The sequence below is a fragment of the Scyliorhinus torazame genome, chromosome 5 (genome assembly GCF_047496885.1).
Source record: "Scyliorhinus torazame isolate Kashiwa2021f chromosome 5, sScyTor2.1, whole genome shotgun sequence".
NCBI lineage: Eukaryota > Metazoa > Chordata > Chondrichthyes > Carcharhiniformes > Scyliorhinidae > Scyliorhinus > Scyliorhinus torazame.
The window spans coordinates 273571094-273595672 of record NC_092711.1 but is presented as its reverse complement, the minus strand read 5'-3'; the positions used below and the strand labels follow the sequence as shown (position 1 = coordinate 273595672).

At 45.5% G+C, this 24579-nt stretch overlaps 1 protein-coding gene across 1 annotated transcript in view; it reads left to right on the top strand.

Moving 5' to 3' along the window:
• Positions 1-24579, top strand: part of zc3h12b (zinc finger CCCH-type containing 12B) — a 153028-nt gene that overhangs the window by 112775 nt on the left and 15674 nt on the right. The window contains exon 2 of the mRNA XM_072505585.1: positions 22355-23139. Within this exon, the coding sequence (XP_072361686.1) occupies positions 22355-23139 (785 nt within the window). The remainder of the gene's footprint in view (positions 1-22354; positions 23140-24579) is intronic.

Genomic DNA, 24579 nt, shown 5'->3' with positions numbered 1-24579 from the left:
ATGGTGCATCTGTATAAATTGGTAAGCATCAATGTGGATATGCCAAATTTGCTTGGTTTCCTGAGGAAATATAGGCGCTGTTGTTTGATCGTAGCGTCGACGTGGCTGGACCAGGACAGATTGTTGGTCATGTGTACACCACGGAATTTGAAGCTGTCAATCACCTCCACCTCGCCACCATTGATGCAGACAGGGGTGTGTACGACACTTCACTTCTTGAAATCAATGACCAGCTCCTTAGTTTTGTTAAAATTGAGGGAGAGATAGCTGTCGTTACACCATGCCACTAGGTTCTCTATCTACATTCTGTACTCTGACTCATCCTTGTATGAGATCCAACTCACTACATAGTGTACAAAACAGGAGTCAAGAATGTGGTGCAGAATGATGCCAATGATGCAGGTCCAATCCTCGTACAGGGTGTGGTTGTTCATAGCGGGCTGCCTCCTTGCTTGTCACACACTTGCTTCGAATGATGACCCTCATGCTTATATAGCCACTTGATTCTCTTTCTCTTTCTAATAATAATGGCCCTTCAAGAATTATAACTAATTATCATTGTGAGTATGTACAGATTATAGAATATTTATGAATTATGAGTTAACTTTGTTGAGTTATGGGGATTTAGGGGTCCCTAAGGATTGAGTCCAGCTAGTGGTTGTAGCATGAAGTTTTATTACTTCACTCGTCTATTAAATTAGCAGGTTTTTGTTACGCCACTAGGGCTTTGGCAATTATCCGATTAAACTGGGGTGAAGCTTGCTCTGAATGCTTAGTGAATAAATGCTTTTCTGTGACTGCAAAGCACAATTGTATAGATTTTTGTTTGTTTAATTTGGTAGGCATCTGTATTGGATTTTATCCATTAATGCAAATGCTAGAACTGTTTGCCAGGAAATCAAATTCTGTGCATCGATCTGCAATGTTTACATGTTGAAGCTGACCTTCATTTAGGCCAGCTACTGAATTGGAAATTGGATGGGACAGTGAATGCATATCAACTGGTATCATTTAAATGAATGCGCACACACAAGTGGTTAATTTGTGTGTCGTGTCCTGGGAGTTCTATCGGTAACTGAGTTAGCATGCTCAGCGGTACTATTGATTTAAATATGAGTTATGGAACTGCAGTGTAAAGCTGTAGTCTTGCACATTTGCACTGTTTATTTTCTTACGGATGTACATTTGGAAGGTAGATTCAAATGAAAAAGGTCCTTCGGCCTCATGGATTCTGAATATTAACTCTGGGCGCAATCCACTGGCCTCACCGTTAAATCTCACGAGAGGCCTCTTGTAAGACTTACAATGTTCGTTATGCTCATGAGATGTAACCTCAATGGGCAGGATCCAGATTTGCACATTCACGTGAGTAGTTAGTTTCACTTAAATGTGTCTACACCGGAGTTGCCCAAGGCCTGGGATCGAACGGCCTTGTCTCAAAAGCCCTGCTATGGTGCAGTTTAGCACCTGTCTCCACAAACGTAGACGAGGCATATCGGCATTTGGTAGGGTCGTCCAGGCGAACGGGGACCCCGGGTGGTCGGCTCTGGGAAGGGTGGTACCCTGCCACCTGGGTGCTCTGGCAGTGCCACCTGATCCCACCTTGGCAATGCCAGGGTGTCCAGGTGGAACTGCCAGGCTGACAGGGCACTGCCACGGTACCCATGTGGCATTTTACCCATGCTGGGGATCGGGCCTGGGGCGTTCTGCCCTCATGAGTTGGGGCGCGTGGGGCTTGAGGACTCCATAATTAGTAAGTTGGGGCGTCTGTGGTGGGCCGGGGGGGGGGGGGGAGTCCGAGGGATTGGGGCGCCATTTTTCTTCTTGCACTGGTGAGCGGAGGTGAAGTTTGCACATTCTCCCCGTGTCTGCGTGGGTCTCACCCCCACAACCCAAAGATGTGCAGGGTAGGTGGATTGGCCACGCTAAATTGCCCCTTAATTGGAAAAAAAATGAATTGAGTACTTTAAAATTTAAAAAAATCATGCCCTCTATGTCTGTGATGGTCTGTAATGTCAGCCAATAGTGTGTCAGCCATGTCTAGGCATGAAGCTTGAACCTATAACCTTATGACCCAGAGCTCAATATAATAAAGTGAAACTAGAGTAACACTATCACTAAGTATTCAGTTAGTAGTAAATGACAGCATTGAAAATTTTTGTGTTAGAGACAGTGAGAAAATGACTGCTGTAAATAATTCATTTCGGATCCAGAATGATGTTGTGCATTCCAATTCACGTTCCAATGGCCTAGGGCTAAAGCATCACGTAATAGTGCATTGCACCATATCAATTCCTAATATGTGCTGAATTAGCTGATCTCCGATAAGGTAGCAGCGGGAATAAAATTTAGCCAGGATTGGTGATAAAAGTGCCCATGTGGGTGTAAAATTGGGCTTGTCCAACGCCTTCTGCAAAGAGATGTACCAGATTTTGTTGGAGTATAACGATCAGTTCTATAGTCTGGTGTTCAAAATGGGAAGCAATGCTTACAGAAAATGCATCTCGAAAATTGAAGGTGAGCAGTGTGTGATTTCTCATCCATTATTTTTAATGATAATAGCAGACAATGCAGCTGCAATTTCCAGAAAATGTGGATGGCATGGCGCTTCAGAAAATGTCAGTGCGTCATTGGACAATTCAGCTGTGGAAGACATGGCTGCGATTATTCCCGTCCTCTCCTGATGTCCACCTGTGCACTACCCAGCACTGCTCAGCTTAGATAATCTCCTGACTTTGATCAGGGATCAAATCAGTTGTCGCAGTTGCCATAGACCAGGGAATTGAATCTGGGGTGTTCCCGGTCTATAGATTTTGACAATAAGGTTTACTTGCCAACAAAAGTTGCATAGAAAGCTTGCAAATATGAAAACACTTTGATTCATAGAAGTTATAGATTCAATGGAAAATATTAATTTGATTGAATGTTGAAATCTTTTTTTTATGATTCTGTTCGGTCAGTATGTGTACTGTAATTATTTCTCAATGCCTGAGTGAACCACAGCAAATTAGTGTTCATTACCTAGCTGCGGGCTTGGCGTATGGAAGTGCTAATACAGACATAGACGTCACCGAAATAGCTCAGTACTAGAGCACGATTCGTTGTTGTCTGAATTTCATTGCGTCATGGCTGTGGGCGGGTATGAGTGTGATAAAGAGGAATGACTGGTAATCCCCCAAAGCAGTCAGACGCTGTGCTTGCCAGAACAGAAGACGTATAGTTGTACAGCTCTCAAGAATGGAGTACAGACCCTCAATGCACAGTTTAGACCTGCTCTAAGCTGGACTTTACTGTGAGTATATTATGGACTATGGAAAATATATTATCACCAGATTTAAATAGTTTGTCTCCCCCAACTCAACATCTAGACTTTTCAATATTATTTGATAGTAGAGCATGTGGTGACAGTGTTGCATAGGAAATCAGCTGTATCAGTGGTTTTAATAAAATGTGTTAAAAATAGAAATGGCTTGTGTTTCAATCGGTTTTAGTATTTCAAATCCACAGAACTGTAGCTCATTAGTGCTCTCTCCGTTTAATCATGCTGAACACTAGAATGATACTAGGGATGAGAGATTATAGTATGACGAAGGAGGGTGTGAATATTTAAGCAGAGATTTTCTAGATGTTTTTGAAATCAAAGGGTAAATGCTGTCAGATCATTCCATTGCTTGGCAGCACAGGCTCCGAATTTTCACTAGAAGAATAGAGAGGGAATCTGGAAGATGATTTCTTGCACATTTCTTAGACAAGGGAATGTGTTGACACAAGTAGTTATGGAGGAGTATAAAAGGAAGAGTATAAAAGGCTACAGGGGAGTGCAAAGAAGTAGGATTAGACAGCGCCAGTTCAAGAGCGAGTGTTGGCCCAAGTGGGCCTTTCTCCGGTGCTATGAGTCTGCGAATAAATTTTCTTGTCACAAACATATGTCTGTTTAATTATATTGATCTTTGCATTATTCCACTTTAATAAATCAGTAATAATACCAATATATTAAGCGTACATGGATGTGTGTCATAAGCATTTCGGTAACAAATGGATAGCTTCTAGAATTGTTCTGATATATCCATATTTAACTATGATGAAATTACAAAATTTAATGACATATATGAGGAAATTCTACTTCTAACTTGATATTTAGGATTTCTTAATTGATTGAAGATATGTTAACAAATCTTGCGTACTTGTGATTTAAGGTGCTCTTGAACACCAAAGTAAAACCTTTTTCTTGTCTGGAAAATGTCACTGTGCTTGATGTTCAAGGTAATGAAGCTCAGGTTTTGAAGTGCATAATGCAGTTCTCAAACAGGAGATTCTATTTTACCTCGAGCAGTTAAAAGGGGGAGCAGTCACTTACCCTACTCTGATCCTGTTGCCTTCCTGCTCTACTTGTTCTTTTGGGGCAGGCTAACATTTTTTTAGGTTTCCTTGTGGGTCAGAAAAAGCAGGGGGAAGGCAGGAACAGACTATTTAGTAGGACGATCAGCCATGATCATAATCAATGGCATAGCAGTCTCGGAAAGGACAAAAGGCCTACTTTGCTCTTATTTTATATGTTTCTGTGCAATGCCCTGGGGACCTTAGTTTGATTCCCACCATGACAGATGGTGAAGTTTAAATTCAATTTTAAAAATCTGGAATTAAAACTCTAATGATGACCATGAATCTATTGTCGATCTGGTTCGCTATTGTCCTTTAGGGAAGGAAATCTGCCATCTGTCCGAGTACATGTCACTCCAGATCTAGAGCAATGTTGTTGACTTTTAAATGCCCTCGGAAATGGCCACTCTGTACAAAACAATTAGGGATGAGCAATAAACGGCCACATGAATGAATTAGAAAAAAGATACCATGGATTATTCAGAGTTGTAATTTACCAGAGGGCGTTTAGTTTTCTAATTCCGGGGCTAGCCCATACACACTTTGCCAAATCACCCCACTGCCATTTAATGGCTGTCAGCCCTTCAGTTTGTTCAGAGCGAGACTTGCACCCCGAATTAGGAAGAAGTCCTACCTCCTAAAGCTGCCAGGCAATCTCTCTGAGCTCGATGGCACCACCAGGGTGGTGGCCACTGCTAGGATGGCAACAAGTCCCCAGAAGCGATTGTCGCTGAGGTTGGAAGGATATTACTGTCCAGGCAGGCCCCAGCTAGGGGTTGGGAGCCAGGGTGGAAGCATGGAGGCCTATAAAGGAGATATCTCTCTTTGCCCAGCTGTCAGCCTGAGTAGTGAAAGCTGCTGAGCTGTACATTTGGTGTGGTCCATTCTCAGTGGCAGCGTTCCATGAATGAGCGGGCCTCCCAATGTCCTCTACCCCTACATTATTAAAATGGCAGCAGGAAGGGTGGCTTGGCATTGGGAATAGCGCTTATACCATGGCATCCAATTTTGCAGCCTGACCTGCTTGCCAACCAGGTGGGTGGCGGGGTGGGGGTGGGGGGGGGGGGGGGGGGGTTGGGCAGTATTAATAATATCCAGCCCAATATTTTTGTAAAGGATACAGCTTCCTCATGATAACAGTCTTCAGACCAAATGTGTCTGTCAACTTCATGCTTGGCCATTTTATGCTGTCTCATAGTGAACTTGACAGAATCCTTTTTGCAATCATTTAATTTTACAATAAAAATGGAGTTGTGAAATCCAGTAAAATAAAGCAGTCAAAAATTCTCTCCTGTAGAATAGATATCGAACAAAGTAATATTAGGAGAAAGCTATAATTTTGATTTTTTTTTTTCAAGTACAGATAGTATGGTGCAGGGAGACTTTAAATTCTATGATTGCACAAGCTCTTCAGGTGTTTACTGATGTCTTAATAGTATGGTTTATGGAAACAGAGTGTACTAAAGAGCACTGTGTAATAGTTGATAGTTGTAGTTAGTCAGCTCAAATTTGTAACTGTGAACTTGCTTCTAGCATTAACAGAACAGCTGTTGCACTTCAGATCATGCCATTGCAAAACTGCTGATATTTTCCTTTGCTCTTCAACTGCTTGTTTGAATTGTGACTGGCTGCAGAAGAAAAACTGTGTTTAAGATAGCATTTTGCCGATCATTCTTGTAATTATTGATTTGTTAAATGAGGAAAGTAGCCATACTTTTCTGGATGCTCCTGGTAAGTTCAAGAATTAGAATGTTGAAAGCTAAACTTTGAAACAATCAGATGTAAAAGATGTTGAATAACGGAGTTATTGCTGTCAGGGAAGGGATAAATAAATTCAGCGTCTAGTTTAATCAAGCTACTTCACAATCCAGGGACTTTTGGGCTGGATTCTACTGCAGGTTTCAGCACCACGACATCAAGATTGAAATGCGAGTCTCGGACTGGCATTGTCAGCAGTGCACCCCTCGGCACAGTCTTCCCTGAGGCAACCTCCTAATTGGCTGCCTTGGTTTTGACTATCCTATTAAGGGCGGCAGGTAGGCTCTCGATGCTGCAGGCTCAGTCAGAGCTCCGCAACCCCACTGGGAGAAGTGGAAACTGCTGAGGTAGATTGGGGACTGCGAGAATACCTCATCATGGAGTTACCCTTGGATCGGTCTGGAAAAATTTTAAATTGTGAATACCAAAATTGGTAACCTTCTCAGAACAAAAGAACAAAGAAAAGTACAGCACAGGAACAGGCCCTTCGGCCCTCCAAGCCTGCGCCGACCATGCTGCCCGTCTAAACTAAAATCTTCTACACTTCCGGGGTCCGTATCCCTCTATTCCCATCCTATTTGTCAATTTACTGACTTTCTGCTTTATTTTACTGAATTTCACAACTCCATTTTTATTGTAAAATTAAATGATTGCAAAAAGTATTTGTCAAGACGCCCCTTAAATGTCACTATCGTCCCTGCTTCCACCGCCTCCTCCGGCAGCAAGTTCCAGACACCCACTATCCTCTGTGTAAAATAACTTGCCTCGTACATCTCCTCTAAACCTTGCCCCTCACACCTTAAACCTATGCCCCCTATTAATTGACCCCTCTACCCTGGGAAAAAGTCTCTGACTATCCACTCTGTCTATGCCCCTCATAATTTATCAGGTCGCCCCTCAACCTCCTTCGTTCCAGTGAGAACAAACCAAATTTATTCAACCTCTCCTCACAGCTAATGCACTCCATATCAGGCAACATCCTGGTAAATCTCTTCTGCACCCTCTCTAAAGCCTCCGTATCCTTCTGGTAGTATGGCGACCAGAATTGAACACTATACTCCAAGTGTGGCCTAACTAAGGAGGTTGTCTCAGAGCAGAGAGAAAACCACTCCCAATGAACTGTTTGGGCTGCACATGCAGCCTTTCCAGCCCAAGAAAGACCCTATCACTGTGGCATGGAGCCTCTTGCTCCAATGCCCCCGACCCCCACAACCGTCCCCTGACCTGCCAGGAGATGCAACCTCCATTGAACTGGCTGCTTCTGCACACAACAAAGTGCTTCTCTGCTGTTGGGAAAATGCTGGCAATGCCACAAAATTATTTGGGCTTTAATCACATTCATTGGCTGCCCACCTTCATGCTGCGGCCAGCCAATTCTATCTCTGGGAAACATACCCAGCGGTGGAAATGCATTGGAGAAAATTCCTGACTTAGCTCGCCACTATTTTTCAAGGTTCCTGCTTCTAATCCTGTCTCAACTGAGCCAGATAAATGCAACCAGTGTATGCATATCAGTAGCAACGGAAAGAAAAGGTTATACATCAGCACTGTCTTAATAAGATCACTTATTTCTTAACCTCCTGATACCTGGGGAAAGACTAACTTCAAAGACAAATTCGAGTATTATTTCTCATAAATTATCTGATGTTGGGAATCCACGTGTTTCAGAGGCAGAATTAAATGCAACCAACAACCCACCCCCCACCCCACCACCACCACTACCACACCATGGGCCCTGTGGCTCATTGAGGGTTCTGTCTGCAGCAAGGTGACAGCACTCCGCCGAGGCCCTCCACACTGACCCTCATATCCCAACCTCACCCAGGCCTCCCTGACTGGTCATGACGAGCCCTTCCCACTTGTATGGCTTCTGGGACCTTTGTGGTTGCTCCTTGTCCTGGGCCTCCTGCAGTCCCATCACAACATGCCCAGTGGCACTGCTGGGACTGAAAAGCGGGCTGAAAAGTGTGTTACATTTTTCTATAACTAACCGCTTATTGCTAACTACCTTGTGCATTGCAGTTACTGGATCACAAATATGAAAACACTATTTTTGCATCACTGCCAGCATCATTTGTCACTAGAATTTCAGTAAAATGCAATGGTGGATGTGTGGAGTTCCTCAGCTATGTCCACTTGACCTGTGAAAAATGTCTAGTGGCCCAATTCTAGATATTCTGCTGAGATTAGGTTGTGTCTGAAGTGTGTACTTTGAACAAAGGGATGATTTACTTGATTATAATGACAGGGGGAGTAAATTTGGTTATTGAAATAGAAGCATATTGACCTTTTGGAATTTTTCCCAAAGTGTATTTTAGTACCAATATTGACATTAAAAATTATTATGTGCTGAAAAGCTATATAGAATATTTGAGCTTATTCTCCAAAATAACTGATTGGAGTCAAGTCAACAGATACATTTATGCACTGCTGTTTTAAGTCCTTTGATCGATGGCAGAAGAAATGTTACAGTGCTTCTGGCGTTGTGGGGTGGGATTCTCCGTTGCCCAACAGCAATATTGTAATCGGTGTTCAGGCAGAAAATCGGCGACGCCCAAAGGGGGCCGGCGCCAGTTTGACGCCAGTCAGCCATGCTCCGTCCCCAAGGAAATTACGAAATCGCGATGCGCGCCGTTGCAGCATTCTCATCGGCCGGCCTTCCCGAGATGCTCCTCCCCGATGGACCGAGTTCCCGGCCGCGCAGGACACGTGTGGTCTCCGCAGTAGGGAACCCGGCGTGTCGGCTGCGGACAGTGTCCAGCGCCGCCACACTTGGCCGCTGGCCGTGGGGGCTTCTGCGAGGGCTGGTGGGGGCTGGCCAGGGGATGGCCTGTGGGGTTGTGGATGGCTGGTCGGGTCCACGCACGGCCGGCATCATGTTGTACGGCGCAATTGCTGCAGGTCATCAACCGTTCGCATGCGCAGCCCAGGACTCGGCCATTATCCGGCCGTTTACGGCATCGGAGTTGGGATTTCGCCCGGCGTCGTGCTAGCCCCTCACCTGTCCTGGAATAGGTGAAGGGTTGGCGCCCATTGTTTCATCGCAAACCTCCCGCGAATTCTCCGTTCAAGCCGGCACGTAGCCGCTGAATCCAGCCCGTGGTCTTTTGATTGTGTGCCTATTTTTCTTATCAATATAAAGTTAAGAGTCCCATTTTGCTTTAATTTTGTCTTAATTTTCTTCTCTTTACTTCCCTCACCTTCTGAAGAGATTAATGTATCAGTTGCCCTCCCAATACTTCATTGAAGTGGAGTTAGTGTCAGGCCAGAATTCAACTGGAGGCATTGTAGTTGAGTCTAATCCTGTGGTCACATTCTTTCCAGTAGGTGCCATGCATTGGCAATCTGGAGTGAGGATCATGGCCAACTTGCACGTCTGTAACCTGGGGAATTGATCAAATAATAGCATGTTTATAAAACCTTGACTATCATCAGATCTTTCTGCAGAAGTTGAGAAGAAAGGGAAAATTTTAAGAATACAGACGTTCCATATCCTGTATGTAGTATATGTATGTTTAACACAGATTCTTCCAGCACCTGGATATTGAACCATCACTGAACCACCTGACTGAAGTTTGCTTTTTAAACTACAAATAAATGTCTGTTGATTTACCTGATAGCTATAAAATAGTTCAGATTTGCATCATGTATGGTGTGCCTTTGTGTTTGATTCCCTCTTCACTTGATCTGTGGTTATCAGTAAATCCAATACATGCGGCAACCAGTTTCAAAGCTACGAGCTACATGTGGGCTGCTCTGAAGATAACACACCTCAGCCTATATTCTCTGCTGCTCTAATGCTACAAATGTCTTATTCTTATCAGTATAATGAATATCTCTGGTATCAAGTCTCATTGAGATTGCCCAGCACAAGCTTTGAGGTGTTAGTAGACTCAGATATTCCTTGGCCCTGGAGACCAGGGGTTTTCGAACTACGGGTTGCGATCCGTGGGTGGGTGTCGGGAGGATCGTGCAGCGATCAGTCGTAGCATTCCCAATCGCCGGAAAAGCATGAAGGTGATCAAGGCCAACCATGAACCCCAGAATAAGATCATCAAACTGATGGGGGATTACCTGCTGAAAGGTAACCGGATGCTGGCAGACCGTGTTATCAGGGGTGTGGAAGAGTCCTTTTTCAAGACAAGGAACAGAAAAACTATTGTGTCGCCTGTCAGGAACTGCATTCTGATGTGGACAAGGATACCCAGCTTTGAACCAAGAAGCGACCCTATCTCAAGTGAGGGATTGACAGCACGTTTTCAATGGCCACGTGGAGCTGCTCCACTCTAGATCTTTCCACCGACACCAGGGCTCTGCCCACCCCATGTCCTGAGCTTCGACGAGCCAACCCCTTCCTGTGCCGAGGGCACGTGCCCCCACCCGGGCAACCTGTGGGCCTCTGCCCACAGGGAGGGCGAGCAGGCCATCCTGCAGAGGCTGGCATGGGCCAGCGGCAAGATGTATCCACTCTGAATCTGATAGTGCAGTTCCACATCATGATCTGCAGGCGACACAGTTCCCTGTTACATCCTCCAAGCCCATGTGACTGTCTGATCCCCTCCACCATATCTAATTTTGCCCTGTTTCCCAATAGGCATTTATCGATTAACTACGTTTACAAGGGGGCGACATGTGGTGCAGTGGTTAGCACTGGGACTAAGGCGTTGAGGACCCAGGTTCGAATCCCGGCCCTGGGTCACTGTCCGTGTGGAGTTTGTACATTCTCCCCGTGTCTGCCTGGGCTTCGCCCCCACAACCCAAAGATATGCAGGTTAGGTGGATTGGCCACGCTAAACTGCCCCTTAATTGGAAAAAAAATAATTGGGCACTCTAAATTTATTTTAAAAAACTATGCTTACAAGGCTTCAGTCCACCTAGCCTCGAACAGGGCTAGTGTGAGCTGTATACAGAGGTCCAGGGCCTCTGGTGAGCAGTCTACTAAGAAGAAACTGAAATCGGAACAAAGCAATATAAGAATTTCTTGTACCAGTGCAAATCAGGATGCAAAACCCTTGCACGTTATATGCAGGGTGGTACTGGCAAATGAAAGTTTAAAACTCCCAAAACTTCAAAGGTATTTGAAGACTATTCGTGGGGAGTTCGAGGACAAATCTCCTGATTTTCTTTCAAAGGATGCAGCGAGAACTTAATTAATCAGCTTAAGTTCTTAGCAGGAATGTAACATTGAATGACAAAGCAAGTGAGATTGTGAGGATCAAGCAGGCTCCCCTGTCACATTAAGGTAAGTGAAAATGGTGGGTTGCGAAGTCGGCCATTATAGCTCCCAAAGGTCGGCTGTTTGGTAAAAGTGGGTCCCGGGATAAAAAGTTTGAAAACCACTGATGTAGATCCTCCTTTAATGTTGCTTTTCAAAGAATTATTAATTTTCTTTTGTACTTAGTGTTGCTTTCCTATCTAGCTTATGTTTTTCAGTTTAATGAGACTCCTTTCTGTTTAAAAGAAATGTTGAAAATTTACACCAGAGCAGTCAGCATCTGTAAAGAGTAAAGAAAGACTGATGTTTTGGATGTATGTTTTCTTCAGGAGAGAGCAAGAGAAATAGTCATTTAATAAGGGTTTATTTTTCTCCCTATTTTTCTTTCCATTTTATGTTTAGATTATTAGAAGACCAACATTCTATAATGTGATCATTAATTCATTATAATAAAGACAGAAAATGTTGGAAACTTTCAGCCAGCGGACCTGTGCAATTAAAGCTACAGCATGGTAGCATAGTCACAGCGCCAGGGTGCCAGGTTTGATATCCGGCTTGGGTCACTGTCTGTGCGGAGTCTGCACGTTCTCTGCGTGGGTTTCCTCCGAGTGCTCCGGTTTCCTCCCACAAGTCCCGAAAAACGTGCTGTTAGATAATTTGGACATTCTGAATTCTCCCTCTGAGTACTCGAACAGAATGTGGCGACTAGGGGCATTGCACAGTAACTTCATTGCAGTGTTAATGTAAACCTACTTGTGACAAGAAAAATTATTTTAAAAAAGCATAAGCATCTTTCAAGAAAGAACCATGGGCGGGATTCTCCATCTCGCCGCACCAAATTTCTGGTGGGGTACACCGTCGGGATTATCCGTTTCACTGGCTCGTCAATGGGGGTTCCCATTGTGGGGCAGCCCCACACCATCGGGGAACCCCCTGGCTGCCGGCAAAACGGAGAATTCCGGCGGCAGAGAATTCAGCCCAATATATTTTAATCCTGCAGTTACAGTCGATAATACCTTCTAACTAGTCAGTAAGGATACATGCTCAAACCTTTGTGTTTCCCTCTGTGCTGCTATGGATGGTGTTGGTCTTTTGGTTTTGCAGAATGCAGTTTTAGAAATTAGGTGAGATTAAAACAGCTCCAAATAATAATGGAATTTGACTGTGGTTAACCTGCACTTATTTTCGATTTACTTATTTACAAGCAAGGAATAGCTTTCTAGAATAGCTTTCTGATACTGATCAACCTTCATATTTCTCTCTGATATCTCGCATATATAAGATGTGAGGATTTGCATGTAAGAGAATACGATTGCAGGAGTGCAGAGCAGAGAAGTGGGACTAATTTGACAGCTTTTCAAAAAAAAGGTACAGGTCTGATGGCCAAATGGCCTCCTGTGCTGTATGATTCTGAGGGATTTTTTTTACCAGTTACTGAATTAATTTTGTAATCTTGATTTGCAAAATGTTTAAAGGTCAGAATTGCATTACCCCTGAAGTTCACAGATGTAAAGTTCAAACATATTTCTCAATTTCACTTTTACTGGGTTTGAAATGAAAGATTTTGGCAATATTTTCCAAGTCCGTAGAAAATAAAAACTTATGCTGTGTATAACAAGCTGCCAATTCATTACAAGTCCCTTTTGCGCTACTGTTTATAATTTAAGAATGATATGTGAAAGCTTTCTCAATAGGGTACTGAAACAAAATCTCTCTTCCTGATTTCTCTTGTCTTGTGATCTGACATAGTGATCTCCCTCCCCTACCATTGCTTCCTCTTTAACTTAAGGAACAGATCAGTGCATAAATTCCACCCTAGGAATAGATCTACATATGGAAATCAGCTTGTTTACTTTAATCAATGATTGTCTTTAAGGTTAGGGTTCCCAAACCTGCTACTTTTGACCGAGTCTATTGGACTAAGTCATTTGTCAACCAAGTACTTTTCTTAGGCACTTAGGCTAACAAGACATAGTATGCACGGTTCAGGTATACACAGTATCCTGGCTGTCACGACTTGTAACAAAACCATGTAGTCCCCACTATTTAGAAGGCACACCACTTCTTTGGTCGCGATAATGGCAACATTTGGGCCAATGAAAGTTGCTGGAAACTTTGAGCCTGAGACAGCAATACAAATTGGAGGAGAGAGAGAGAGAGAGAGAGACAGCAATACAAACTGGAGGCGAGAGAGAGAGAGAGACAGCAATACAAACTGGAGGCGAGAGAGAGAGAGAGACAGCAATACAAACTGGAAGAGAGAGAGAGAGAGACAGCAATACAAACTGGAGGAGAGAGAGAGAGAGAGACAGCAATACAAACTGGAGGAGAGAGAGAGAGAGACAGCAAAAAAACTGGAGGAGAGAGGGAGAGAGAAAAAGCAATACAAACTGGAGGAGATAGGGAGAAGAAAAACAGAAGAGGAAATGTTTGTGCTTCCTGAGATGTGCATTTGTGTAATGTGTTTTATTATGTGTGAGACAGCTTCAGTGCTTCATCCTGAGGACTGAGCTTGATTTCCTGGAAGCTGGTTTTAAGTGGTGAACTTTGGGAACTAGTGAATTGAATTATTTTTGGTTTTATTTATTATGTTGATAACTTGCTGCATATTGTAGAAAGTCATAAAGTTGAATGAAAACTTCAAAGTTGCATCTATCAATATGTTCTAGTTGATTCAAAGTTTACTTGGTGTTTCTCATGGAAGAATCATTCAAACATTTCTTATATATTTTGTGTACTTTGATATATAAGTTATTATTCATTCTATTGTAAAACAAAAAAAATAAATTGCAGGCTTGATGATATTCAGACACCGAACTAAGGTAAATGAAACAATGGGCCGATCTAATGGAAATGAAACAGACCCGTGTTGGGCACATTTAGCTGGGTGTTTCCCGGTGCTAGCACTACGAAAGACCCCACTATTTAATGGGACTTTGTTTTATTTTGGGACCTCATCGAGGAACTTAGTCTCATTTGCTGCACTGAGGAGCTCTCCTCGCCAGTGCAAGAAGAGATCGGGATGCCATTTTTAAATGGCCCCCAATCTCAAGACCCCCCCAACGCAACCACTGGACCCTCCCCCCATAACCCAACTCACCTAATAAGAGGTTCATTGAACCTCCCACCTATTAAGGGCAGGGCACCCCCAGGCCCGAGCCCCAGGACAGGAAAAATGCCAGCCTGGCACTGCTTTCCAAACCTGTAGTCAGGCCATCAGGAAAAGGTGTGGCACGGTGGCACAGAGGTTAGCACTGCTGTCTCACAGCTCCAGGGACTAAGGCTGAATTCCGGCCTCAGGTGACTATCTGTGTGGAGTTTGCACTTTCTCCCCGTGTCTACGTGGGTTTCCTCCGGGTGTTCTGGTTTCCTCCCACACTCCAAACATGTGAAAGTTAGGTGCATTGGCCATGTTAAATTGCCCCTTAGTGTCCAAAAGGTGAGGTAGGGTTACTGGGTTATGGGGATAGTGTGGAGGTGTGAGCTTAAATAGAGTGCTCTTTCCAGGGGCCGATGCAGACTTGATGGGCCAAATGGTCTCCTTCTACACTCTAGGAAATCTATGATATACCTAGAGCTTTGACACAGGGTGGGCATCCTTACAGCTGATAAAATACCAATGGCTGTGGAATAAGTCCACTTAGGGCCTCCATTGATCCAACGACAGGCAGGCTAACCAACATCTCACCTTCCACCGGTAAAGGCCTTCTGCCAACCCAGCCAAATTTGCACCCCTCCACTGCTCCTGTGGCATCAGATTCCAGCCAGTGGGGAGTAAGAGAAGAAGAGAAATATTGGAGAAGCATGTGGTAGCATTGCAAGCGAAAAGGATTGGCTTCTAACAGGGAGACCTTGAAAACTCTTTACCTATCCAATCATTACAGTAAAATGCATCATTCCTTCCTTGGATTTGCAAAGCCATTGCGTAGAGTGGACAGGGCAAGCCCTTAATCCATCTCCTTGTTTGCTCCGAAAAACAATTCAAATTGAATCCAATTCATGGTCCACAAAAGAGACATTCCAGATCCAAGCTGCCAAGAACAGGCATTATACCTGATCTCAAGCTGGATCAATTGCTTTAGTGGATGAATCTGAACGAATATAATTGATAACGCAATGATAACACATGTTGATTAGTCCTTTTAAATCTGTATGATATAGCAAAGCTGAAGTGGAATTGTCTGTTTTTGTACTATTGTTAGTCCCTTTTGCCAAAATTTTAATTCAGTCAAAACCCACCCTTTTAAACAGAATTAAAATCCAGCCCTTTGATTTAGGGGAAACCCTGAGCTATGCACTGTTAGTTTCTGGATGAAAATTCTTTTTGATGCACCTGACTGGGTGACTCAACCTATGATTTCAGTGTGAAATCATTAAATGTCATCCCTATAAGTAGGTACAATTAGTGCTATGTCTTTTAAAGACAAAGTTTTCGCAAATATGAGGGAAAGTGACAATATTTGTCTGACGATGAATTCATGTACTGGGGAATACAAGATGAGAATTAGAAAAATGACTTGAACTTATAGTGCATTTTATGTCCTCAGGAAGTCACAAGCAGTGAGTTATGTTCACAGTCTAGTCACTGTTGTTATATAGGCAAATAGTATGTTTTTTGTTGCCAATAGTTGAGGGATAACTGTTGGCCGGGCAACCTCCACGCTCTTCCTTGAAATGCCATGGAGAAGAAGACAGCTTTAGTGGCTCAACTGACAGATAACCTTTAATTGTACAGCACCCCATCAGTACTGCACTGAAGTTTCAGCTTACATTGAGAACAAGACATGCATTGGGCTATAACTCAACCTTTTGATGCAGATGTGAGGCAGCTACTTTAGTGCTAAGTTAACATTTTAAGAAATTAGGAATAAGAAAGGAAGTCAGGTAGCATTTGTTCCCTCAAAGAGGAATAGAGTTGTGGATTACAGTAATAAAAACAGAAAGTGCTGGAAAAAAATTCAGCAGGCTTTGCAGCATCTGTAAAAAGAATATTAATATTTCAAGCCCAATTGACTCGAGTACCAAAAGGAATCATAATGGACTTGAACCATTAGCTCTGTTTCTCTCTCCACAGATATTGCCAGACCTGCTGAGCACTTTCTATTTCAGATTTCCAGCATCTGCAGCACTTTGCTTTTATTGTAGATAACAGTGGGCCGGCTCAGCTCAGTTGGCTGAACAGCTGGTTCATGATGCAGAGCAAGGCCAACAGCACGGGTTCAATTCCTGTACCGTATTCATGAAGCCCTGCCTTCACAACCTTGCCCCTTGATGTGTGGTGATCCTCAGGTTAAATCACCACTAGTCCGATCTCCCCCTCTGGTTGTCTGGGACTATGGTGACTTTGCTTCCTTTAGATAATATTGCCAGAAAAGACTTCCGGTGGTGTCCATGGAGGAGTAGGTCGCACGTTTGATAGCTCCCGCCTGTAATGGATTTTTGGACCTTTTTCCTCTGTTTTTTTCCGGATTTTATGGGATAAATCGGTGAAGAATGAGACAGTAAGGAGAAATTCCCCTCCGGTGTATGGACAATTGGACCAGAAGTGGCCGTGTGAGAAGACAAAGTCCGATAAGGGAGACGCAAGTAGAGCTGGTTACATGGGACAGCATGGCGGGGCAGCAGGGCCGTGTGGAGACGACACAGTGGTCGACGGATCAGCTGGTGAAGTTTTTCGAGGATTGCTTCGCCAAGTTGAAGAAGGACACGCTGGACCCGATTAAGGCTTCGATTGATCAAGTGGTTCAGAATCAGGAAACCCACGGACGTGCGATCCAGGAGGTGGAGAAAAAGGTGTCCGAGCACAAGGAATACATAACCGTGCTGGAGACCAAGGTGGAGATGATGAACGACCGCCAGAAAAGAATGCAGGAGAAGCTGGAGGACCTGGAGAATAGGTCCAGGAGGCAGAATCTCAGAATTGTTGGTCTCCCTGAAGGCAGTGAGGGATCGGATGTGAGGGCTTATGTGACGGACATGATGGGGGCTGGGGCGTTCCATCGGCCCCTGGAATTGGACAGAGCGCACCGAGCCCTCGGGAGGAAGCCCCGAGCGAACAAGCCGCCGAGGACCATGGTGGTCCGTTTCATGGACAAGGAACACGTTTTGCGGTGAACCAAGAAAGAATGGAGCAGCAAGTGGGAGAACTGTGAGTTGCGCATCTATTAGGACCTGGGAGCGGATTTGGCCAAGAGGCGAGCTGGGTTCAATCGGGCAAAAACGATCCTCTTTAAGAAGGGAGTGACGTTCGGGATGCTGTACCCAGCCCATCTGCGGGTCACACATGAGGAACAGGACTTCTACTTTGAAACGCCAGACGAAGTATGGACTTTTATTAAAGAAATGAAGCTGGAGGCAAATTAAAAGACACTGAAGCCTTGGAGTAGTACTGTGGCGGCGATTTGTTGTGTTGGATTGTATAACTTTTTAAGTAGCGCTATGTGAAATAATGGACTGTGTGGTTGATTAAAGGTTGCTTTGTCTTGCAGGGAGCTGGTTAGAGGGGGGGATGGGCTTTGAATTTGGTCCTGCTTTTTGGGTGATTATTTTTCTAAAGTGAATGTTTCTTCACTGGTTTTTTTCTGATGTTTGTTCACTGGGGAATGTGATGCTTTTATAATGTTTATTCATCTGGGGCGAGAGGGGAGAGAACAATAGGGAGACAGACTGCTTGGTGCCAGGGGCGGGCACTATCAAGTCAGCATGGGTCAGCTGACTCTCGGAAGTGCAGTGGGGGATGAGCAGGTGTTAAGCTAGAGCTTGAAGGATTGGGTTTCTAGTGTTGTTGCTGGGGAGGGGGGGGGCTGAGCTGCTTTGCTGACAGGGGAGGAACAGTTACTAGGGGATAAATGAGAGGCCGGGAACGGCGACTGCCCAAGTGGGGACTCGAGGAAGCAAAGCAAAGGGCGCGAGCTCGAAGCTGGCCTAAAATGGATGGTGGCTAGTCGGCAGGGGGTGGGGGTTGGAAGCCCCCCACTCCAGGCTGATCACATGGAACATTAGAGGACTGAATGGGCCGGTCAAGAGGGCTCGCATGTTCGTGCATTTGAGGGGGCTGAAGGCCGATGTGGCAATGCTACAAGAGACACACCTAAAGGTTACAGACCAGACGAGATTGAGGAAGGGGTGGGTCAGCCAAGTGATCCACTCAGGACTGGACTCAAAGACCAGGGGGGTAGCGATCTTGATCAGTAAACGAGTGGCATTCGAGGCAGGGAAAATCATGTCAGACAAGGGGGGTAGGTACATAATGGTGAGCGGGAAGCTGGAGAGGGTGCGAGTGGTACTTGTGAACATATATGCTCCGAATTAGGACGACGTGGAATTTATGAGTTGGGTTTTAGGTAAGATCCCAGACTTAGAGTCACATAACCTGATCATGGGAGGGGACATCAATACAGTCATTGATCCGGAATTGGACCGGTCAAAATGCAGGACAGTGAGGAGGCCGGCTGCGGGAAAGGAATTGAAGGGTTTTATGGAACAGATGGGAGAGTAGACCCATGGAGGTTTGCACGGCCGAGGACGAAGGAGTTTTTCTTTTTCTCACATGTCCACAAGGTATACTCTCGCATCAACTTTTTTGTTCTGAGCAGGGTGCTAATACCGAAGGTGGTGGATACTGAGTACTCGGCAATCGCAGTGTCGGATCATGCCCCGCACTGGGTGGATCTACGGGTTAGTGTGGAGAGAGGGCAACGCCCGCTGTGGAGCCTGGATATGGGGTTGCTAGCGGACAAAGTGATCTGTGGGCAGGTTAACAAGTCCATCCAGAACTACCTGGAAACAAATGAAATGGGGGAGGTCTGTGCAGCGACGGTCTGGGATGCTTTGAAGGCAGTAGCCAGAGGGGAATTAATCTTGATACGGGCCCACAGAGAAAAGGTGGAATGTGCTGAGAGGGCAGGTTAGTTGAGGAGATAGTCCAGGTGGACAGGAGATACTCGGAGGCCCCGAACGCAGGGCTACTGAGGGAGCGGCGGAGGTTACAGGTGGAGTTTGGGCTGTTGACCACAGGGAATGCGGTGGAACAGTTGAGGAAGGCAAGGGGGGGGGCGATCTATGAGTATGAGGAAAAGGCAAGCAGAATGTTGGCACACCAGCTCAGGAAAAGAGAGGTGGCTAGGAAGATAGGTAAAGTAAAGAGTAGAGAGAGTAATATTGTCCTGGACCCAATGGTGGTAAACAAGGTGTTTAAGGACTTCTATAGTAAATTATATGAGTCGGAACCCCCGGCTGGGGTGGAGGGGATGAGGCAGTTCTTTGATCAGTTGAGGTTCCTGAGGGTTGATGAGGATCTGGTGGAAGAGCTGGGAGCCCCAATTGAGATTGAGGAAATAATCAAGGGGCTGGAGGGCATGCAGTCGGGCAAGGCCCCGGGGCCTGACGGCTACCCGGTGGAATTCTATAAGAAGTTTTCCGAGATATTGAGCCAACTGCTGGTGAGGACATTTAACGAAGCAAGAGAGAAAGGAGTCCTCCCCCCAACAATGTTGCAGGCTTCGATTTCATTGATCCTGAAACGGCAGAAGGATCCAGAGCAATGCGGGTCATACAGGCCGATTTCTCTACTAAATGTGGATGCCAAACTGCTGGCTAAGATACTGGCCACAAGGATAGAGGACTGTGTCCCGGGGGTGATGGGGGAAGACCAGATGGGATATGGTACGGGCAGGCAACTCAAGGTCAATGTTCAAAGGCTCCTCAATGTTGTTATGATGCCCTCAGAAGGAGGGGAGATGGAGGTGGTGGTAGCAATGGATGCGGAGAAGGCTTTTGATCGGATGGAGTGTGATTACCTGTGGGAGGCGCTGGAAAGGTTTGTGTTTGGTGAGGGCTTTATTGACTGGGTGCGGTTGCTCTATCAGGCACCAGTAGCGAGTGTGCGGACGAACCAGCTGAGGTTGGGGTATTTTAAACTACACCGAGGGACAAGGCAAGGGTGCCCCCTCTCCCCGTTACTGTTTTCTCTGGCTGGTTCGTGTGGGGCGGGGGGGGGGGGGAGTTCCGGGCCTCGCTCTATGCAGATGACCTGCTCTTGTACATTTCGGACCCGCTTGAGGTGATGGGGGAAGTAATGTGAATCTTGGGGGAATTTGGCAATTTTTCAGGGTATAAATTGAACATGGGGGAAAAGCAAGATATTTGCGATCCAGGCAAGAGGATAGGAGAAGAGACTGGGAGAGCTGCCGCTTCGAATGTTAAGGAAGAGCTTTCGCTATCTGGAAATCCAGGTGGCCCGGGAATGGGAGGCACTGCATAAGTTAAACCTATCCCGGTTGGTAGAACAAATGGAAGGGGACTTTAAGAGATGGGGAGGCTATCACTGGTGGGGAGGGTACAGACTGTGAAAATGACGCTCCTCCCCAGATTTCTGTTTGTCTTACAGTGCCCCCCCATCTTTATCCCTAAGGCCTTTTTCAAGCGGCTGAATAAGATTATTTTGGGCTTGTGTGGGTGGGTAAAACCCCGCGAGTGAAGAAAGTGTTGCTGGAGCGCAGTCGGGGGGAGGGTGGGTTGGCACTGCCGATCTTCTGCAACTACTACTGGGTGGCTAATATAGCCATGATTAGGAAGTGGGTAGTGGGGGAGGGGTCGGCATGGGAGCGGATGGAGGCGGTGTCATGTAAAGACACCAGTTTGGGAGCACTGATAACGGCACCTCTTCCGCTCTCACCGGCCCGATGCCCCACAAGTCCGGTGGTGGTGGCGGCTCTGAGAATCTGTGGGCAATGGAGGAGACATAAGAGAGTGAAGTGAGCATCGATTTGGACCCCGATTTATAATAACCATAGGTTTGTACTGGGTAGGCTAGATGGCGGGTTCCGGAGTTGGCAAAGGGCAGGAATTAGAAGGATGGGGATTCTATGTATAGATGGGAGCTTTCCCAGCTTGAAAGCTTTGGCGGATAAATTTAAATTGCCAGCAGGGAATGGTTTTAGTTATTTGCAGATGCGAGACTCCCTGAGAAAACAGGTGCCGGCCTTTCCGCTGCTGCCGCCATGGTGGATACAGGATAGAGTAATTTCCAGTACCTGGGTGGGAGAGGGGAAGGTATCGGATATTTACCAGGAGCTTTCGGAAGCGGAGGAAACCCCGGTGGAGGAGCTTAAGGGCAAGTGGGAGGACGAGCTAGGAGGAGAGATAGAGACAGGTCTGTGGGCGGATGCCCTAAGCAGGATTAACACATCCTCATCATGTGCCAGGCTTAGCCTGATACAATTTAAGGTAGTCCACCGGGCACACATGGCAGCGGCTAGGATGAGTAGGTTATTCGGAGTTGAGGATAAGTGTGCGAGGTGCGCGGGAAGCCCAGCAAATCATGTCCACATGTTTTGGGCATGCCTGAAGCTTAGAGGGTTTTGGCAGGATTTTGCTAAGGCAATGTCCACGGTTCTAAAAACACGGGTGGCGCCGAGTCCGGAGGTAGCGATCTTTGGAGTGTCGGAAGATCCGGGAGTTCAGGGGGCGAAAGAGGCCGACGTCTTGGCCTTTGCCTCCCTGGTAGCCCGGAGACGGATCTTATTAATGTGGAGGGACTCGAAGCCCCCGAGTGTAGAGACCTGGGTTAGTGACATGGCTGGGTTTCTCAGTCTCGAGAAAATAAAGTTTGCCTTAAGAGGGTCAATGTTAGGGTTCACCCTGAGGTGGCAGGTGTTCATCGACTTTCTCGGGGGAAATTAAAATCAGCAGATGCAGTATTCCGGGGGGTGGGGGGGGGGGCGTGGAGAGATAGTTGTTGTACGGTTGAGGTGCGTGAAGATTGGGCTGGGGGGGGTGGGGGGGGGGGATGTTTATTTTACCATGTTGATGTCATTGTTTATGTTACTGTTATAAAAATTTTCAAATACCTCAATAAAATATTTTTTTTAAAACAGTGCTAGAGAAGGACACTGAATTTAAACAAGTGGATTGCTAAATTATGAGATGCACTTCCCTGTGGGTGTGGTTTTCAGTGTTTTTAACAGACTTCTCTAAACTGTCTGCCTTCTTCTTCTCCAGGATTATATACTATCCCTGTGCTCCCCTGAACATAAGAAGTGTGAAAGCATAACATCAACATTGCGGAAAAAATTAATTGAGCTGAAGGACAACATCGAATATGAAAGCCAAGCTGTACTGGAAATAAAAGAGAAGAGTTTAGAGATAACTGGAGGACAGATTAACGTAATGACTGCCTGGTCAATGTTTGAGAAGCTGAATATGGAGAAAAGTTCCTCCAAAGATGCCACGAGCCTTCATCTAGAAATCGGTGACTGCAGTGCAGATTCTGAGGACTGGACGAGCTCTGAAAGTGATTCTGAACAACCGCCTAATGGGAAAAAAGGGACTGAAATTGTGAGCAAACCACACCGGCAGCTCTGCCGTTCCCCTTGCCTCGAATGGCCAGTTCTTTCCAAATGCAGTGTCTTGCAGGATTTCCAGAGTGAGGACAGTAAATCCAAACTTGATGATGGATACAAGGCTGCTAGTTTAGATAAAGAATACCAGGCCAAAATGGAGTTTGCCTTAAAACTAGGATATTCAGGAGAGCAGATTCAGACTGTGCTCAATAAACTGGGGTCAGATGCTCTTATTAATGACATTTTAGCTGAGCTGGTCAGACTTGGGAACAAAAGTGAATCTGAACCACAGCCACCCAGTATGGGTAATACAGGTACTCTGGTGTCCAGGGGCCAATGCGTAAAGGAGATCACTAGCCCAGAACTGTCTTTGGAAGATGAAGTTGTGGATGATTCAGACAATTTGAGACCGATAGTCATCGATGGAAGTAATGTGGCCATGAGGTATGTCCAAAGATTTTCTCCAAAGGTTTTTACTTATGTTCATTAATGGGATGTGGGCATTGTTGACAAGGGCAGCATTAATTGCTCATCCCAAATAGTGAGCCTCCTCCTTGAACCGCTTGCTGCCGTCCTTGTGGTGTAGATAGAACCACAATCCTTTTGGGAGTGAGCACAACATTTTGACTCAGTAACAATGAAAGGGATGTCAATATAGTTCTAAGTCAGGAAGATGTGTCACGTGGAGGAGAGCTCGGAGGTGGTGGTATTTTCATGTGCCTGCTGCCCTAGCTCTTCTAAGTGGTGGTCATTGTGGCTTTGGGAGGTGCCCTCAGAGGAATCTTGGTACGTCGCTGCTTGGTATCTTTTAGCTCATACATACTGCTGTCACTATGTGATCATGTGGAGGAAGTGAATGTTTATGGTGGTGAATGGGGTGTCGATCAAGTGAGCTACTTTGTCCTGGATGGTGTCAGGCTTGTTGAGTGTTGTTGGAGCTGCACTCATCCAGACAAATGGAGAGTATTCCCTGACATTCCAGATATGTGCCTCGTAGGTGGTGGAAAGGGTTTTGGGGGTCAGGAAGATAGCTACCCACTGCAGAATCCCAAGCCCCCTGAAGATAATTTAAGTTATGACATACTGCACATGTTCATTTTTATTTTTATCCATGAAATGCCCTTCCTCTGCCCCCAACCCCTTGCTTCCCTTCCCCTCCATCCTCTAGCTGGAGTATCATTCTACAGGCAATGGTTGCCATTTTTCACATGTGATCATTACCAGTGAATAACAACATACATCATTGCAAAATCATCCAGTCCTAACCTAATGCCTGCACACACACATCCAACAGATAACAGTAGATAGTTATTAGGATGAAGAACTTCTGCTTAAGCACCCTCCCCTTAATTGATCTGCTTTGCTAGTATAAAGTTCTCATCCTACCTTTCTTTTTACCTTGGGCTACTTCGAGTGTCATCTGCCACCATAAACATTCACTTCCAGATAGTTACAGGGGAAATCACATGTATCTCTCAGTCTGTGCACAGCTATATCAAGCAAGTCATCAATACTCTATTACCCTGTGTGCTAGGCCAACCACTGTGTGATCTGTCTCATAGCCCACAACAACTGGAGTGGCTGGTGTTTCTCATCTTCAGTGCGTAATAGACTGCCCTTCTGTAACCATGACGAACCAACAGCTTTTTCAATAGGAAGGCCGATTACTCAGTTAATGCCCAACTGTAATGTGAACACCCCAGACTCTGCCCCAGTATCACAGCCATCCGTAATGACACCACAATTCTGCAATATCGAACCAGAGAAACGTTACAGTGCAAAAAGAGGACATTCAGCCCAGCGTGTCTGCACTGGCCAAAAAAGAGAACAAAGAACTTGCCGCTGATTTTAATCCCATTCTCCAGCACCTGATCAGTAGCCTTG